General features: G+C 31.3%; 1 protein-coding gene across 2 annotated transcripts in view; it reads left to right on the plus strand.

The window, feature by feature from the left end:
* The window catches only part of LOC139490609 (uncharacterized), a 90,262-nt gene that overhangs the window by 43,637 nt on the left and 26,319 nt on the right, over window positions 1-20,306 (plus strand). For both annotated transcript variants that reach the window (XM_071277497.1, XM_071277499.1), the window contains 8 exons: window positions 197-298; window positions 3,477-3,560; window positions 5,699-5,751; window positions 10,592-10,814; window positions 12,362-12,432; window positions 16,783-16,852; window positions 17,947-18,183; window positions 19,990-20,200. In XM_071277497.1, coding sequence (XP_071133598.1) covers window positions 197-298; window positions 3,477-3,560; window positions 5,699-5,751; window positions 10,592-10,814; window positions 12,362-12,432; window positions 16,783-16,852; window positions 17,947-18,183; window positions 19,990-20,200 — 1,051 coding nt within the window. The remainder of the gene's footprint in view (window positions 1-196; window positions 299-3,476; window positions 3,561-5,698; window positions 5,752-10,591; window positions 10,815-12,361; window positions 12,433-16,782; window positions 16,853-17,946; window positions 18,184-19,989; window positions 20,201-20,306) is intronic.

Raw genomic sequence — 20,306 nt, forward strand, 5'->3', positions numbered from 1 at the left:
GACATCTGTTAAGTGTTTTAATGTAGAAGGAAACAGCCACACCAAGAGTGAATCGATCCTAGGCCTCCATAAAGGAGATTGCTATGTTTTCTGCAAATGATAACTGCTATAAAACTATTTTTCCCCATTAAAAAAACATGGACATTAGCTGAAAATTATGTATTTGTTGTTTCACAAATATAAATTTACATGATAGGAAACACGCAGATGTGGGGACATGATCAAGAAGATTTAGATGTAAAATGTGCAGTGGTAAAGATTGAACAGAATAGGACATATGTTACTGAACAAGATAATGGTTTGTGATTTAAAAAGTTAAGAATGACAGTATAGACTGCCCATAGAGTTTTTTTAACCCAAAATATTGTAACAGATGTATTGATATTCATTTGCATAAGGTTGATTTTTTCCCTAGGCAGCTTAAATGTAACTAATTATGGTACATGTAGTATTACACAAAAACCAAAATTATGAGTAATGTACTATGTCATTGAAGTTTAATTATGACTGACTTACAAATATTAACTCTTTTTCAGTGATTAGTGAAAATCTTCAGATGACTAACCAATAACTTTAAGAAAAACATTAAAAAAGGGACAACATTTTACATTAAATTTCCAACACCACATTCAATCCTTTTCCAATATTTAATCACAATCCAAATTCAGAGTTAATGCATACAGCATGTAATCGCTACTCAAGGATGCATTGGTGGACCTCTTCTGCAGTGCCTTATCAAGTTCACTCAAATTTTAATGACATCCCTACTGCTCTTTAGTTTTAGATGTATTGTTTAATGAACTTGTGTTTATCTTTTCATCTGTTGTTTTTATACGACCGCAAATTTTGAAAAAATTTTCGTCGTATATTGCTATCACGTTGGCGTCGGCGTCGTCGTCGTTGTCGTCCGGCGTCCGAATACTTTTAGTTTTCGCACTCTAACTTTAGTAAAAGTGAAAGGAAATCTATGAAATTTTAACACAAGGTTTATGACCACAAAAGGAAGGTTGGTATTGATTTTGGGAGTTTTGGTCCCAACATTTTAGGAATAAGGGGCCAAAAAGGGCCCAAATAAGCATTTTCTTGGTTTTCGCACTATAACTTTAGTTTGAGTGAATAGAAATCTATGAAATTTTGACACAAGGTTTATGACCACAAAAGAACGGTTGGGATTGATTTTGGGAGTTTTGGTCTCAACAGTTTAGGAATTGGGGGCCAAAAAAGGGCCCAAATAAGCATTATTCTTGGTTTTCGCACAATAACATTAGTTTAAGTAAATAGAAATCAATGAAATTTAAACACAATGTTAATGACTACAAAAGGAAGGTTGGTATTGATTTTGGGAGTTTAGGTCCCAACAGTTTAGGAATTAGGGGCCAAAAAGGGACCCAAATAAGCATTTTTCTTGGTTTTCGCACCATAACGTTAGTATAAGTAAATAGAAATCTATGAAATTTAAACACAAGGTTTATGACCATAAAAGGAAGGTTGGGTTTGATTTTGGGAGTTTTGGTCCCAACAGAATAAGGGGCCCAAAGGGTCCAAAATTAAACTTTGTTTGATTTCATCAAAATTGAATAATTGGGGTTCTTTGATATGCCGAATCTAACTGTCATGACTGTGTATGTAGATTCTTAACTTTTGGTCTGTTTTCAAATTGGTCTACATTAAGGTCCAAAGGGTCCAAAATTAAACTTAGTTTGATTTTGACAAAAAATCAATCAGTTAGGTTCTTTGATATGCTGAATCTAAAAATGTACTTAGATTCTTGATTATTGGCCCAGTTTTCAAGTTGGTCCAAATCGGGGTCCAAAATTAAACTTTGTTTGATTTCATCAAAAATTGAATAAATGGGGTTCTTTGATATACCAAATCTAACTGTGTATGTAGATTCTTCATTTTTGGTACTGTTTTCAAATTGGTCTACACTAAAGTCCAAAGGGTCCAAAATTAAACTTAGTCTGATTTTAACAAAAATTGAAATCTTGGGGTTCTTTGATATGCTGAATCCAAAAATGTACTTAGATTTTTTATTATGGGCCCAGTTTTCAAGTTGGTCCAAATCAGGATCTAAAATTATTATATTAAGTATTGTGCAATAGCAAGTCTTTTCAATTGCACAGTATTGCGCAATGGCAAGAAATATCTAATTGCACAATATTGTGAAATAGCAATTTTTTTTTTAATTAGAGTTATCTTTCTTTGTCCAGAATAGTAAGCAAGAAATATCTAATTGCAAAATATTGTGCAATAGCAAGATTTTTTTTTAATTGGAGTTATCTTTCTTTGTCCAGAATCAACTTAAATCTTTGTTATATACAATATACAATGTATATTCACTTTTTACTACCAACTGATAAATTAAAATAATCTTTACCATTCAGTGATAACAAGCAGTTTTTTTACATCTTATTTCCTTATCTTATCTAAAATGTTTTTAGATAATGTATGTTGGACATTTGCCAGACATGACTATGATGTCATTTTCTATTTTTATTTGCCCATTACTTTATGTAAATAACTTCATTGGAAATTTGCCAATATAAAATGTTGCTGATGAAGTTTTTTTTTATTGTTTTATACAATAAACAATGTATATTCACTTTTACTACCAACCAATCTTTACCATTCAGTGATAACAAGCACTTTATTTTACATTTTAATATTTTATGATGTATTTAAAAGAGTAGTTATTGTTGCAAACTCCATTAGAAATTTGAATTGATATCAGTTTTGGAAAAAAGGAAACGGGGATGTGAAAAAAGGGGGGGGTTAAATTTTTCTCATTTCAGATTTCATAAATAAAAAGAAAATTCCTTCAAACATTTTTTTGAGAGGATTAATATTCAACAGCATAGTGAATTGCTAAAAGGCAAAAACAAACTTTTAAGTTCATTAGACCACATTCATTCTGTGTCAGAAACCTATGCTGTGCCAACTATTTAATTTTAGATTTAAAAAGTTTGAAGAAGAAATCTTTAATTGTAAAATTTGTAAAATCTTGACATTTGTTTTGTGTAAAAAAAAACCCATGTAATGTCAAAAATTTGATCACAATCCAAATTCAGAGCTGTATCACCCTAGAATGTTTTGTCCATACTTGCCCCAACTGTTCAGGGTTCGACCTCTGCGGTCGTATAAAGCTGCGCCCTGCGGAGCACCTGGTTTGGGTATATATGGCCATGATGGTGTTTGTTTTTCATTGACTAAAAGTACTAAATTGTTATCTTGGAATTTCCTCTTTTTTTTTGGCATATGTACTGTTGTTGGAATGAGAAACTAACAATACCTTAATTTGTAATCATGCATGCACATACCAATTTTTGGGTGTATACTAAAGTAATATCCTAAGTTGTCTATCACCAGTGGCAAACATTTCAAAATTAAAGACAACAATATCAGATAAAATTTAACATGCTTATCTTTAGCCTTTGGTATTATCATTATGATATATCTATTGTTTTTATGCTTTGCAGACCAAGTTTTGAGTCCAGGTGATCACATTATTGACAGAAGAAATGAGAATAACATTTGTTATCATCATCATGCAATAGTTACAGGTATGATAAAAGAAATAATGATAGATGTAGAATTAAAATTTGTTTTTAAAGCTGTGAATAGTTATTCATTATTGTCAGTCGTTGATAATGTGGTCTGTTGTCTTTTTTTGCATTGGGTGAATGTTGAACTAGCAAAATGTACATTGTAGGTATTGTGACAAGCTCATTATGTTCTATTCAAGATTATCTGTTTCCTTTCCTTTACAGTTTTCATTTGCTTCCATACATCAGTTTCATTCTGTGTTGGAGATCAAACTTCCTTTAATCTTAAAACTTATGCACTGTGAAATAGTTTTCTAACATGTCTTATATGGATTGTGTAATTAAAAAAGCATTATTATGTAAAACTTTGATCACTGCTGAAATTTAAATTTATGTAGAAAAGTTTTTTCTGTTATTTTTTTCTTTTGAAGAAGTGCTATTGATATTGAATATATGATGTTTAATTAAGACCCAACCTGTGATTGATTTAAATGTACAGCAGAATTTTGTTATTTTGTTGATTTAGTCATGACTTAATGATCTTAACCGTTAGAGTTTTCACATTCTTCAAAGGTACAAAAAAAAAATCTGAAATGGCAAGAGTAGAAAAAAAAGATACAAAAAAATCACTAATATTAAACATACTTGTGCTGTCATGGTAACAATATCTAGACATCTGAGTGGGAATTTGTTCAGTCATGCTCTAATGATTTGAAATTTTGCCAGTGTTTTATGCCTAGTCTATGATAGAATTTCTATTGGTATGTTTTTTGTGTTAGTCCATTTATTAGATTGTCTGTACATATTCTTGCTGAAAGTTGGGGGTTCTCTACATATTTCTGGCTTACTCCACCAATAAAACTTGGCAGCCACAAAAAAGCCTATACACATTTGTAGATCACAATAGGTTTTGCCCTTGAGGAAGGTGATCTTATAATTTACATGTATTAGTTATTAAAAATCTTATTGTATTGTTCCTTATAAATAATTCATATACTCTGTTATATATGTTCCAGACCATATGAGTATTTGGACCGTACGCGTACGGTCCGGACCGTATACGTATACTCGTACGGTCCGACCATACGCGTACGGTCGGACCGTATGAGTATACGCGTATGGTCCAGTATGAGCTGACCATACATGTTATTGAATAATATGGGTTACATCTATACAAACATTTATCACAATCTTTATTTTTAGTTTTACAAATTGTTATTATTACATAAGATGGATAAAATGAACTACCTAACAATTTCATTAGATATTTGTTAAATTGTATATCTGAATCCTATTTTGAAACTCTCGCCAAAGGTGACACTCGCTACCAAAAGTATATTTTTCATATTTACATTTTTTCAGTTCATGCATGTTCCTTTCGATTAGCATTTTTTTGAAAAGTTGCTAAATATTCTAAAGCAATTGTCCTCCCACATTATTTGCATTCAATTGCAGTGAGAATAATTGTCATAATTCAATTAGTGTATTATGTATTACTGATCTACATGTACATGCTTAATACTAGAGATTTACAGATTTAATTAGCGTGAATTTTTTAAATAGTTAAAATGTAAAGTTTTTATTTCAATTACAATTGATTTTTTTTCTATTTATTTGAGAGTTAAGTTATGTTGATCTGTTACATGTATTTGTATCTAGTACAATTGATCAACTCCTTGATATAAGTCAGACCGTACGCGTACGGTCCGACCGTATGAGTATTTCGAAAAAGTACGCATACGGTCCAGACCGTACGCGTACGGTCCAAATACTCATACGGTCTGGAACATATACATGTACACAATCTAAAGTAAAACAAAAAAGAATTCAGCAAGTGTTGATGTACTTTTTATCAATTCAATTGGTAATAAAAAAGGGAAGCTGTCTGGACTAATGTCTTAAAGAATTATATGAATAAATGAAATTTAGAAGTCAGAAAACCAATGACATAAGATGCCAGAAGACTTCTTTATGTGTTATCAAGTTTTTTTTCCACATTGATGCTTAAAGACCAAAATGGTTACACAATGACTATGAATTAAAAGATTGTTCTGTTAATTAATGCGTTTTGCCTGGACAAATCATACAAATAGCACACTGAAAACCTTCGTGTTTGCACTTGTGTAATTAATTATAAATCTTTTCTTGTATTACAGATCTACAGATCTGTTCTGAAGTAAAATTTAAGAGGAATGTTGAAATAACAAAGGTATGTGACTTTTCTTTGAAGCAAGACAAGTACAGAATTTTGTATTGTATTTTTGTGAAGCAAGAATAGGACCATATTAATTTTAACTGGTTGATATCATTTCAGTTTTAATGTTTTAAAACCGTTTGGAGACCTATATAGCTATTTATTGCTGTGAAGGTATTATATGAACATGATGAACAGATAAATATAGCTCCAAACAGTTTTTGCCATTTTAGACCCATGTTCAATTAATTTTCGATTAGATTGTTTTTTTAATACTTTCAAATTTAAACAACCTATAATTATAGATTGCTATTTATTTTTATACGAACGCAAACATTTTAATTTTTTGGTCGTATATTGCTATCACGTTGGCGTCGTCGTCGTCCGAATACTTTTAGTTTTCGCACTGTAACTTTAGTAAAAGAGAATAGAAATCGATGAAATTTTAACACAAGGTTTATGACCACAAAAGGAAGGTTGGGATTGATTTTGGGAGTTTTGGTCCCAACATTTTAGGAATTGGGAGCCAAAAAGGGCCCAAATAAGCATTTTCTTGGTTTTCGCACTATAACTTTAGTTTAAGTGAATAGAAATCTATGAAATTTTGACACAAGGTTTATGACCACAAAAGGACGGTTGGGATTGTCTTTGGGAGTTTTGGTTCCAACAGTTTAGGAATTAAGGGCCAAAAAAGGGCCCAAATAAGCATTATTCTTGGTTTTCGCACAATAACTTTAGTAGAAGTAAATAGAAATTAATGAAATTTAAACACAAGGTGTTTGACCACAAAAGGACGGTTGGGATTGTCTTTGGGAGTTTTGGTTTCAACAGTTTAGGAATTAAGGGCCAAAAAAGGGCCCAAATAAGCATTATTCTTGGTTTTCGCACAATAACTTAAGTATAAGTAAATAGAAATCTATGAAATTTAAACACAAGGTTTATGACCATAAAAGGAAGGTTGGTTTTGATTTTGGGAGTTTTGATCCCAACAGTTTAGGAATAAAGGGCCCAAACGGTCCAAAATTGAACTTTGTGTGATTTCATCAAAAATTGAATAATTTTATTTGCCAATATAAAATGTTACTGATGAAGCTTTTTTTCCTTATCTTACAGTACGCCCAAGGAGTTTGTAATCCCAAACTCCATACTCCGATATGTTTCATGGTGTAACACCAGGAAACCCTGACATCCCTCCCAAAATTCTCGGAGAAATTTGGGAGTATTCTCTCCGACTTCCGCGTAAATCCGCTACCTTTTGTTTATTGTATTAGCGACATCTCTCCCAGTCTGGTGTGACGCGGTGTGACACCAGGTAATTAATTGCCCTAATCCGTCTGATCTATGCCGGCACGCGACAGTCAAGGTATGTGAGATTTCTAATGTAATTAAACAATTGTATTTCCTGTCTATTGATTATCAGGTTATATTTGATTGCTTGAAACAAATGAAAGATTAAAATAAAAAGCAAAACGTTGTTGTTAATTCTTTCAATTACTCTGTACATTTTAATCAAGTTTTTAAACAACTATATTTGATTTTGACTTCCGTTTTTTTATCAGTAAATAAATATTTAATTTACTGAAAGAGATATAATTGTGCAACAATAAACGGAGACTAACGCTGAATAAATGAGGGCAGTTTAAAGAAAAATTACACGTCTCAAAGTTTTTTATACTACAAGTAAAAAAGAAAATATTATTCCTTATCTGTTAAATGCTAATAATTCTACGCCATTTCCATTTTACGATTACAAAATAAAAGTTTTAAAATCCAAAACGTTGTTGTTAATGCTTTCAATTGCATTAAAGTTTTATAAAAAAAATCTATACTTGATTATGACCTCGTTTTTTATTTATCGGTAATTGATATAACTTACGAAAAGAGACATACTTGCGTGAAAATAAACGGAAACTAACGCTGAAGGTATAAAATGTGAGCAGTGAGTTTAAAGATAAAAATTACGTGTCTTAAAACTTGTATATGCAAGTAAAAAAGAAAATACTATTCACCATTCGTTATGCTTAATAAGTCTACGGCATTTTCTCTTCACGATTAGCATTATTTTAGGATATAATACATTTCGGCTACAACAGGAATACTTCTAAAGCTGCATCAACTCGTCGTTGCATAATATTCATTTACGCACAATGAATGTAAACCTTTGTGTTGTATTTACAACAGTTATCTTTAAATATTTTTAAAACAATTAATTGCCGTGGGAAGACGACACGCATCTCAGTGATCAACAGTGCGTGGTTGAACTTGAACTTGACTTCGCTCACAATATTAAATTCAATTTTGTCCACGAGATTTATATTTGGCGGGAAATAGTATCATGTAACAGTAAACTCAGGTGACCTTTCTAGATAACCGTGGGAAAATTCATGTAATGATTGACATTTGTGTGCGTAAAGATTGAGGCTCTAGAAGGTCCTTTTACAATTGATTAACCGGATTCTAAATTTTATTCCTTTTCTGAATAAACGAACATCAGCCTTTTATTTATACGTTTCTCAGTCAACAGAGGACATAAACCTGGACATTATTTATTTCCATAGTCAACACTATACATTAATGGTAGATGAAAACAGGATGCATGTCGTTCAGTTCCTGATGGGCGTTGGTAGAGATCCTCTGTGAAAATGTGTCGATCGTAAAAATCCGATCCACATTTTTTTTTACATATTTCTTTCTTGTACGATATAATTTCATTTTAATATTCTATAGTATAAATTGTTGAAATATTCTTTTTATATTTCGCCGAGGACTTTTAACACCAGTAAAATACGGATTGCGCCAATCCAATTTTATTTTAAATAATAAAAGATCAATAACAGATCATAACAGATAAAAAACACATGATTTTATTTCTTCATATAATTAAATAAGGTTGTGATTATTGTGTTGTGTCTGGGCGGGGAATTATCTCAGTATTTATGAATATAGGGCTGCCACATTGCATACAAAACTATTTGTCACTTTACAGTTTCTTTTTTAAATTCAAATATTTCAAGTCGGTAATCTACCGAGGTAGTGAAACATAATATTTTACATTTCAAAATAAATTGAAAGTAACAGAGTTCACTTGTTGGTCTGATAAATTAACTCTAGGGTTTGATTTAGATTGGACAAATTACCGTAAAAACAACATTTTGTTTTAAGCCAGTTGATATTAATTATATAATATTGAACTATTAATGAACCGGATATTCACTGAGTAGGTCATAAAAGGTTCTAATTGTGGTAAAATCATCTTTGTTGAAACTTTGTTGAAAAAAACAAAAATTATGACCTGATCGGACTATAATGAAAATACTAAATAAGTATTTTTATACGTTTTTACGTTTTATTTAATATGACAATGACATGGGCATATACATACAAGAATAATTATCTTATTTTAAAAAAAAATGTCACACTTTTATCTGACAATGAATGGACATTTAAATAACGTATTTTAAAACACACAGGTGCAATCAAGATCGATTAAATGTACAAAGGTAATAAATCTGGCTAATCCGATTATGTTGTCACGCGTCATTAATTTTCAGTTCATCCGATGGGTAATAAACCAATTAACAGCCACGCGGTGTTGGGAGAGAATCTTTGGAGGAAATTGGGAGTAGAATCCGTGATTCGCGGTGTCACACCGCTACACTCGGAAATCGGTGATAAAAGTTCGCGATTACAAACTCTCTGGGCGTACTGTATCTAAAATGTTTTTAGATAATGTATGTTGGACATTTGCCAGACATGACTATGATGTCATTTTCTATTTTTATTTGCCAATAACTTTATGTAAATAACTTCATTGGAAATTTGCCAATATAAAATGTTGCTGATGAAGCTTTTTTCCCTTATTTTTTCTAAAATGTTTTTAGATAATGTATGTTGGAAATTTACCAGACATGACTATCATGTCATTTTCTATTTTTATAATTTTCTGATGTATTTAAATGAGTGTTTATGGTTGCAAAGTCCATTTAAAATTTGAATTGAGATGATGATAATGATGGAGTGGCTTGACATTTGTTTTGTGTAAAAAACCCATATAATGTCAAAAATTTGATCACAATCCAAATTCAGAGCTGTATCACGCTTAAATGTTTTGTCCATACCTGACCCAACTGTTCAGGGATCGACCTCTGCTGTCGTATAAAGCTGCGCCCTGCGGAGCACCTGGTTCAATTTTGTAAAAGCATGAACATGATGAATATGTATCCTACATAACTGCATTGATATGTGGATAGTGGATAATGAAGATTGAAGCATATATATATGTAAATATGAAACAAGCTCTCATTAAAAAAAATGTTTTTTTTTAACGAAATAGTATTTACTATCAATGTTGATTGTTAGTTTGACAGTTTAAAAACCTGTTATTTGGAAATAAAAATATTGTATTGTTATGCCTTACAGATAAACTAGTATCAGATCTTTGTCTAATTTTTATGGTTGTTTTTCATTATGCTAACCTAAAATTTCGGAAGCTAAAAGTCGTTACTTTGTCCACCCACCCTAATCCAAAACTTGCATAGATGAAAGATACAAAGTTGGCACTTCTATTAAAATATGAGTGATGAATATCTTAATAAGCTAGAAAGGTATCCTGAACAATTACAGGACAAAATTATAAATAAACTAAAATTTTATGCATGGTGGGGTAAAATGCAAAGTGTTTTCTTTCACACACCCTACCCCCTATAACCCCCCCTGCATTTCTTACATTTCATGCAAATTAATAAAAAATGAAACCAACACATAGATTTGATGCATCCAAATATCACATCAGTTGATAGTAGTTTGTTTCGAACATCTAGGTGCACAATAACTCATTTATATGCTATGTTTATAGGTTCAAATGGCAAATCAGGAAGAACCGAGGAAAAGGCTCAGTAAAAATGATGAGCCTTGTCATATAATGCAAAATCATAAAACATGCACAGAGACCTCTCAGAATTATGCTAGATCTCTAGTGAATGGCAGTGAGAAATTGAAAATTAGCAAAGTTGAACATGACATCAAAGGCGGAATCAAATATGGTTTAATAGAAAGCATTAAACAATTTCTTAATAAAGGTAAAATCATTATACCAGTCACAACAAAGTTGTTAAAGGTATTAATTGAAACAACTCCCTGATTGTTTTCAATGTTACTGGAACATTTTTGTTGAGCCTGCAACATTTTGTTGCAGAAGCAAGACAGAGCAATCCTTCATTATGTTGTCATTTATTGATTTTATTTTCATTTAGGTTTCTTCTGTTGTTGAATTATTCAGACATCAATAACTTTCACAAACCTTCATGGAATTTAAGGAAACTCAAAGTTTTGAAGAAAAAGAAACTGTTTTTCCACATTAAACTTTAGTCATACAGACAAAGTATATCACATTTCAAACTGCAAATAATTTTTTTATTTTAAATGTTGGATATGCAAACAAGGTAAACAATAACTGAAGCATCATGAGAAATTCATAAAATGGTGCAGGCGTTAATACCTTCGAATGAGGACCAAGTCCATATTACAAATTTTCATTGGCTTGTCATTTTTGGGGGGTTATTAGATATATGCAAAATTGAATCAGAAATAGTATGACTTACAATATGGCTTCAGCTGAAACAGGGTATTGTGCAAGGACAACTGTTGGAAAAAGTTAAACAATTTTGAGTTCAATAGTACATTGATTTTTATGCCCCACCTATGATCGTAGAGGATCGTTGTGTTTTCTGGTGTGTGCGTCCATCTGTCTGTTCGTTGGTTCGTCCTGCTTCTGGTTAAAGTTTTTGGTCAAGGTAGTTTTTGATGAAGTTGAAGTCCAATCAGCTCGAAACTTAGTACACATGTTCCCTATGATATGATCTTTCTAAATTCAATGCCAAATTAGAGTTTTGACCCCAATTTCACGGTCAATTGAACACAGAAAATGATAGTGCAAGTTTCAGGTTAAAGTTTATGGTCAAGGTAGTTTTTGATGAAATTGAAGTCCAATCAATTTGAAACTTAGTATACATGTTCCCTATGATATAATCCTTCTAATTTTAATGCCAAATAAGAGTTTTACCCCAATTTCACGGTCCACTAAATATAGAAAATGAAAGTGCAAGTTAGGCATCCGTGTACTATGGACACATTCTTGTTTTACATTTTCGAGTAATGTTGTTATATTTATAAAAATATTTATAAAAAAAGGAGGATTTTCCAGTTTATGGACATTAACTCAAAAATTCTTTCAGCAGTTTTCATGAAATTTTGAATCATTGTTTATATCTATTGACTTAAGCTGGCTTTCGATTTTTATGAATTTAAGATTTTACGTTTCAGAGATTTTATTCATAAAACAGGGGGGATTTTCCAGTTTTATGATAATATCTTTAAAATGCTTGGGGAGTATCGCTGAAATTTTGGTGATTGATTTATATCTATAAAAATAACCTCCATTTAGTTTGTCATAAATTCTGATATGACATAGAGATATATTGAACTTCAAACGCAAAGGGCATATCATGCAATCATGGTACAGCTTTTAATTTTATTATTTTCACCAATTTTGTTACTGATATTGCTGGTGAAATGCAACATTATGCATTTATTAAAGTAATTCATGATATAAATAAATCTTTTGTAGTTGGTAATTTTGATTTGATGACAACAACCAGAAGTGGTGGAAAGTTACGTCTGACACTTCTTCTGTTACTGGTATGTACTTTATACATCCTTTTACTGTAATTACTGACAGGTTAAAGAATGTTTGTCGATTCTGCTCTTTGTCTTTACAAATTACACATGTTATATCAACTTGGTTAAAAAGATTGTTAAATCTTAAAAGTTAACACTTTATAAGGATAATGCATGCATTGTTGATAGTTTGGAAACTTCGTAATTCTGATATACACTTTAGTAAATTAAAATCAAATATGAGAGTTTTGGTCAATTTGGTGAACACAAATACGACAACTAATGCTGCCTTAAGTGTTAATACTAACTGATAAGAAAGTATATAAGTCAAATTATGATTAAAAACATGAAAATGGACATTATCTTTGAATAGTTATGATCACAAAAAGATGGAATCCATTGTTATGATGAATCATTCTCAAACAATAAGCATTATCTAGTGTATGGTAATACAAAAAGTTCTAATTTATGCTTTAAAAAGTAAAATTTAAAAAAACTCTGAAAACTAATTATCATCTAGATTTGAATTACAGTACTAAAGTTTCATATTACTGAGTATTCATTTGACATATATGTATATATATATATATATTGATTACTGATTACAAACAATTATATATGACTGAAATAAATAAAACCATCCTGAATGTGCTTGTATTGGATAACATATATATCAAACATCAACAAATAGATTAAAAAAAAAAATCGTGACAATTTCTAAATGGTTATTCTATGCAGCTAGTCATGAAGTAGTTCATTTTCACATACTCTGTGTTAATTAAGAAATAATTATGTTTTTAGCTCACCTGTTCCAAAGGGCCAAGTGAGCTTTTCTCATCACCTGGCGTCCGGCAGTGTCCAGCCTCGTTAACTTTTATAAAAATCTTCTCCTCTGAAAACACTGGGCCAAATTTATCCAAACATGGCCAAAATCATTATTAGGTATCTAGTTTAAAAATTGTGTCCAACAAAGATGGCCGCCATGGCTAAAATTGGAACATAGGGGTAAAATGCAGTTTTTGGCTTACAACTCAAAAACCAAAGCATTTAGAGCAAATCTGACAGAGGGGGGGGGGGGGGGTAAAAAATGTTTATCAGGTCAAGATCTATCTGCCCTGAAATTTTTCAGATGAATCGGACAACCCGTTGTTAGGTTGCTGCCCCTGAATTGGTAATTTTAAGGAAATTTTGCTGTTTTTGGTTATTTAATCTTGAATAACATTATAGATAGAGATAAACTGTTAACAGCAAAAATATTCAGCAAAGTAAGACTTACAAATAAGTCAACAGAACCAAAATGGTCAGTTGACCCCTTTATGAGTTATTGTCCTTTATAGTCAATTTTTAACCGTTTTTCGTAAATCTTGGTTATCTTTTACAAAAATCTTCTTCTCTGAAACTATTTGGCCAAATTAAACCAAACTTGGCCACAATCATCATTGGGGTATCTAGTTTTAAAAATGTGTCAGGTGACCCTGCCAACCAACCAAGATGGCCACCATGGCTAAAAATAGAACATAGGGGTAAAATGCAGTATTTTGCTTATTACTCAAAAACCAAAGCATTTAAAGCAAATCTGACATGGGGGTAAAATTGTTTATCATGTCAAAATTTATCTGCTGTTAAATTTTCAGATGAATCGGACAACCCATTGGTAGGTTGCTGCCCCTGAATTGGTAATTTTAAGGAAATTTTGCCGTTTTTATACGACCGCATGGTCGTATATTGGTATCACATTGGCGTCGTCGTCCGTAGTCGTCGTTGTCATCAGCGTCCGAAGACTTTTGGTTTTCGCACTATAACTTTAGTATAAGTGAATATAAGTCTATGAAATTTAAACACAAGTTTTATGACCATAAAAGGAAGGTTGGGATTGATTTTGGAAGTTTTGGTCCCAATAGTTTGGGAATTAGGGGCCAAAAAGTGCCCAAATAAGCATTTTCTTGGTTTCCGCACTATAACTTTAGTTTAAGTAAATAGAAATCTATGAAATTTTGACACAAGGTTTATGACCACAAAAGGAAGGTTGGGATTGATTTTGGGAGTTTTGGTCCCAACAGTTTAGGAATAAGGGGCCAAAAAAGGGCCCAAATAAGCATTATTCTTGGTTTTGGCACCATAACTTAAGTATAAGTAAATAGAAATCTATGAAATTTAAACACAAGGTTTATGACCATAAAAGGAAGTTTGGGATTGATTTTGGGAGTTTTGGTCCAAACAGTTTAGGAATAAGGGGCCCAAAGGGTCCAAAATTAAACTTTGTTTGAATTCATCAAAAATTGAATAATTGGGTTCTTTGATATGTCGAATCTAACTGTGGATGTAAATTCTTTATTTTTGGTCCCATTTACAAATTGGTCTACATTAAGGCCCAAAGGGTCCAAATTAAACTAATTTGATTTTAACAAAAATTGAATTCTAGGGTTATTTTGATATGCTGAATCTAAACATGTACTTATAATTTTTATTATGGGCCCCGTTTTCAAGTTGGTCCAAGCCGTGGTCCAAAATTAAAATTTGTTTCATATCAACAAAAATTGGATCCTTGGGGTTTTTTGATATGCTGAATCTAAACCTGTATTTAGATTTTTGATTATAGGCCCAGTTTTCAAGTTGGTCGAAATTGCGGTCCAAAATTAAACTTTGTTTGATTTCAACAAAAATTGTATATATGGGGTTCTTTGATATATGCTTAATCTAACCACGTATTTAGATTTTTGATGTTTGGGCCTGGTTATCAGATTGGTCCACATTGAGGTCTAAAGGGTCCAAAATTGAACTTTATTTGATTTCATAAAAAATTGAATTCTTGGGGTTTTTTGATATGCTGAATCTAACCATGTATTTAGATTTTGGATATTGGACCATAATAGGTAATGTCCAATTTAAAATTTGTAAGTTTTTAAGTTAAAGTTCTTAGACCACATTCATTATGTGTCAGAAACCTGTGTTGTGTTAACTATTTAATCACAATCCAAATTCAGAGCTGTATCAAGCTTGAATGTTGTGTCCATACTTGCCCCAATGTTCAGGGTTTGAACCAGGGTTTCTGCTGGCGGTCGCCATTTTCGCAATTTGCGAAAAAATAATAATTGTGGCGATAAAAATTAGTCATTTACGAAAGAATTTGGCGACAGAAATATATATAACGATTTATTTTTCTCCATCTTGTTTATTTACTTTTTCGAGTTTCTCGGACTTTACCCGATCAGACAATACTCGAAATTCGTCTTGACCTCATTAAGATTTGGATAGAAAATCAATAATCAGCTGATTGCATTTTATAGCTATCGACAACAAAGGACTAATTAATAAAGGTGTTGATTGAATTGTTTGACAAAATGATATGGTTAAATGGTTTCAGCTAAATATCACATACAGAATTTATTTACCACTTTGCGACGCACGTATTTGAAGCAAATTTTTGACGTCTCCTCTCCTTTTAAAGATAGTTCAGAAAAGAAAGCTGTTGTGAAGAAAAATGTTCAAAAGCAAGAAAAATATCATATGATCAAAACATGTCCATTAATTTTGTTATATTCTAGGACTTATATTTTTTTAATTAATAATAGTATAGTGGCCTCATCATTTAGAAAAGTTGTTTAAAATACAATGAATATTTTTCCCTTTTAAGTTAAAAAAAATTCTGTTGCTTTAACGTAAATGTTTAATTTTTATTCATCAAAATAATAATAGTTTGAGAGAATAATCATATACACAAATGGGCAAAATCATCTTATTTAAGGGAAGGGGGAGGGGGTAGAAAAAAGGGTAAGTTTTAAACGAAACATATATTTATGTGACTTGGCGAAAAAAATTATAAAGTGGCGAAAAATATATTGTTTTGGCGAAAGAGGTGGCGAAAAAAATAATTGACCCAGGGGAAACCCTGGTTTGAACTCTGCGGTCATATAAAGCTACGCCCTGCGGAGCATCTGGTTTGTTATTATCTTGAATATTATTATAGATTGAGATAAACTGTAAACCGCAATAATTTACAGCAAAGTAAGACCTAAAAATCAGTCAACATGACCAAAATGGTCAATTGACCCCTAAGGAGTTATTGCCCTTTATAGTCAATTTTTAACAATTTTCATAAAATTTGTAAATTTTTTCTCATATTTTCCGCTGAAACTACTGGGCCAATCATTATAGATAGAGATAATTGTAAGCAGCAAGAATGTTCAGTAAAGTAAGATCTACAAACACATCACCATCACCAAAACACATCACCAAAACACAATTTTGTCATGAATCCATCTGTGTCCTTTGTTGAATATTCACATAGACCAAGGTGAGCGTTGACACAGCCCCTAAAGAGCCTCTAGTTTATGTTGTTTAGAAAATAAAGTTTCCTTCTTTCTCCTATAGATGCTTTCAACTGCTCATAGTAAACCGGTAGACAAAATGGAATTCAGTTCAGTGTATGCATCCAGTAACGGTAAGTAAACTTATGTACAAGTCAGTGGAATGTACATAAATGAAGTATGAGGAAGACTAAAGAAAATAGGCATACTGGCTCATACTATAGCTACAATCTATATATACTACTTACATAGCTACACTTTCATTTATAAATCAAATACAAGCACATCACAAATTGCAAATAAATACGAAAAAATAACATTAATAAATGATACTCTGGTTTCAATTTTGGTTGATGGAAAATTTGCATTTTCTTGGATATTAGATTTCATTATTTTTTCTAAATTTGCCTACAAAGCCTATAGACAATAAGTAAACTCATTTTAAAAACATTTTAATTTGTGGTTCACTTGTGCCCATGAAACCCACAAAAATTGTTATTCATTGAATAATATTTTTTTCGTTAATGTAATTTTACTTTAGTAAGCCATTAATCAAAACCTTGTTTGCAACTTTTGGTTTTTGATGCCATTCAACCGCATAATTGATTAAGTAGTCTAACTGTTTATAATATATAAATACCACTTATGATTCCTATGATATTTGGTCAGCAGCTCAATAGTGACAAGTTTTAACATGTGTATGGTTGTTAGATCTGTCTGCAATCACAATCTTATTTCTATTTGCTGATGAATTCTTACATCTAGTACAACTACAAGATCAGTTTGTAATTGTAGTGGATCAAGATCAAATCCTTATATTAGTTGTTTATAAAATCTTTGGTTGAAGCTCTTTTTAGCAATTTAAAACATTGTAGAATGAATGAGTGTCTGTTTGCCTTAAATATTCTTCATTTTTTGCTGAATTCTTTTTGTTTAAAAGTCCTTGTCATGTCCAACTTAGATAAACAGTTAAGACTCCCCATTCTATATAAGTCTTGTCAATATTTCTGTACAGTTATTCAATCTCAAAAGTGTGTTTCCTTGAACCTTTCATTGTAAACATAGCAAGTTTTAGAGCTATAGCTAATCATTAACTATGCCATTCAAAATTTTGTCAACCTGAAAATCCTACAGTTTATGAAACTGGCAAAATCACCTCTTATGAAGTGTATTTGTGCGGATCTTACTTTATTCTTTATCATAATATTTTATTAACTGTACATTTCAGGATCTATTTCATGTCATGAAATGGGAAAATATGTGTGTATGTATTCAACTGAGATCAGAAATATGACATGCAACAGTCTTAAGTTATTAACCAGACCACATACATGTATAAGAGTGATTTGTTATGATGCAAAGCAGCAGATATGCTGTAGGCAGACAATTTACAACTTTAGTAGTCACTTGTTTCAGAAATACTATGGAACAGAACTTCACAATCCAGCCATGCAGATGTTCTTAGGTAGGATATTAAAACTATCACCAAACAGTGAAAATGTATCATTGCCTTTGCACAAGTACTATAACATCCTCTATATGACATGCAGTGACATGCTATTATTTAAGTTAAGATCTTATTTATGTAGGGTGTGTGGTTAAATATGAATATGTTTTACTTTTTTAGATAAAAAATTAAATGAACAAAGGGTGAGACTATGAAAATTTAATAAGAGTCAGTTTGATAGAAATTTTTTGGAACAAATTGTATATAATTACACAAACAGTTATCAAATCTGGCTCACATTACAACTAAAAATAAATACAAAAATAAATATATATTGATGGTATTTTTTAGGCAGTTAAGCTGCCTTATGCGAGCAACTTATGTCAATGATCCAAAATATAATCAGACATGTTCATCAGTGACACTAAAAATGAAAATTTAAATGAATATAATTCAATAGTCAGTTATTTCATAAATTAGAAAAACATTATTTAGGTTTAAACATATGTTCACTCTTTATACAAATGCCAAAAAAAATTAAGAATCTTATAATGCTATCATGTCATCGTTGTCTTTGGAAGACATTTGGTTTCTGGACAATAACTTTAGTTTAAGTGGTTGGATCTCTTTGAAATTTAGGCAAAAGGTTTAATACCTCAAAAGGAAGGTTTGGATTCATATTGGGGGTAATCACCTAAACCATTCAGGAATAAGAGCCGAAAAGTGAAAATTTCACCCACGTAAATTTTTTTTACCGAGGGTATAGTTTGCCGGCCTAGATGGTCGAGAGACCCGCGGTAGCCCGTCCGCGTCTAACGTGCGACACCTCGATGAAAAGTCTAAAACAAATATTTTATCTAGTTTTCAGACAATAACCAAAGTACTTATGTATGAATGTCTCTTAAACTACCACATTTTACAAAACAGAAAATTTTCTTCAAATGGTGTTTTTTTTGTTGGAAAAGGGTGGGGTGTAAATTTTGTTCTGCAAGATTTAAGAAATTGTCAATTTTCGAAAGAAAAATTGGAGGTGACAATTGCTAATTCTTTGTATATAGTCTGAAAACAGATTTACTAAGTAATGCACAATAGCACAGTGCATAGTAGTGTATTGAACTTAAGCAAGAAATCCTAAATTGAATATAAATTCAAATCATATAATTAATTTTAAGATCTTCGACTACATGTCTTCTGTGTCAGAAACCAATAATAAGTCAAATCTTTAATTACAATCCAAATTCAGACTTGAATATTGCTTGACGAAGCAGTTCATAGTTAAAAAAAATTAAACAAAAACACAGGTCAACCCTATTTCAACAAATTCATAAATCTTAGTCAGGTTGTATCTATGCAAAATATGAGATAAAATGATCTTTTTGTTTTTATGCTATTGAAGATATATAGATTGACAGATTGATATTTCGAGACAATGTATGGTTATTCTTTATATACTGCAACTCTTATAACTGTTCAAAATGAAGTATTTAGGGTAAAAAACGTCATTCTTTTATTATGAGCGGACAACGTAAAATTGCCGCGAATCTGTATGTTTTATTGACGTCATAAATAAAACTCTACGGAAACGCATTGTCAACGTCATAAACAAGGTGATATACGGTCAGTGACTGTATATCACAAATAAATATACAGTCAATGCAATTTGACTGCTCAAATAGCACAGCTGCAGTATATAATGATATATAAGTTTCTATAGGATATAAGTGATATAGAAAGAGCTTACTGTAATTCTTTCCTAATACAACTTGTATAAAACATCGAAACACTCTCATGTTTCTTTCTTAGATTTTCTCTTCTCATTTACAGCATTTAGGAGGAATATCAAACATTTCATAGTTGGAAGAACAATTGAGAGCAACTCTAAAAAGAAGCAGAAGAATCCATTTAAAATTGATGATTGTTATTTACTGTTTTCAAAGTTGATGAAAAAAGAGACTTTTATAAATTTTTCTGAATTAAAGGATGCTTCACCATACTTTTCATCAACAAAGAAGTCTTCAAGGCATAAAAAGAAAAGGTATGTACTTCAGTCTGTGACAAACTCTTTTGTTTCTGTCTGACATTCAAAAAATAATCAGTTAAGCTTATTGTAATGTTTATGTTTTTATCCGGTTTACAAAGTA

Source organism: Mytilus edulis, chromosome 10 (assembly GCF_963676685.1).
Source record: "Mytilus edulis chromosome 10, xbMytEdul2.2, whole genome shotgun sequence".
Taxonomy (NCBI): Eukaryota; Metazoa; Mollusca; class Bivalvia; order Mytilida; family Mytilidae; genus Mytilus; species Mytilus edulis.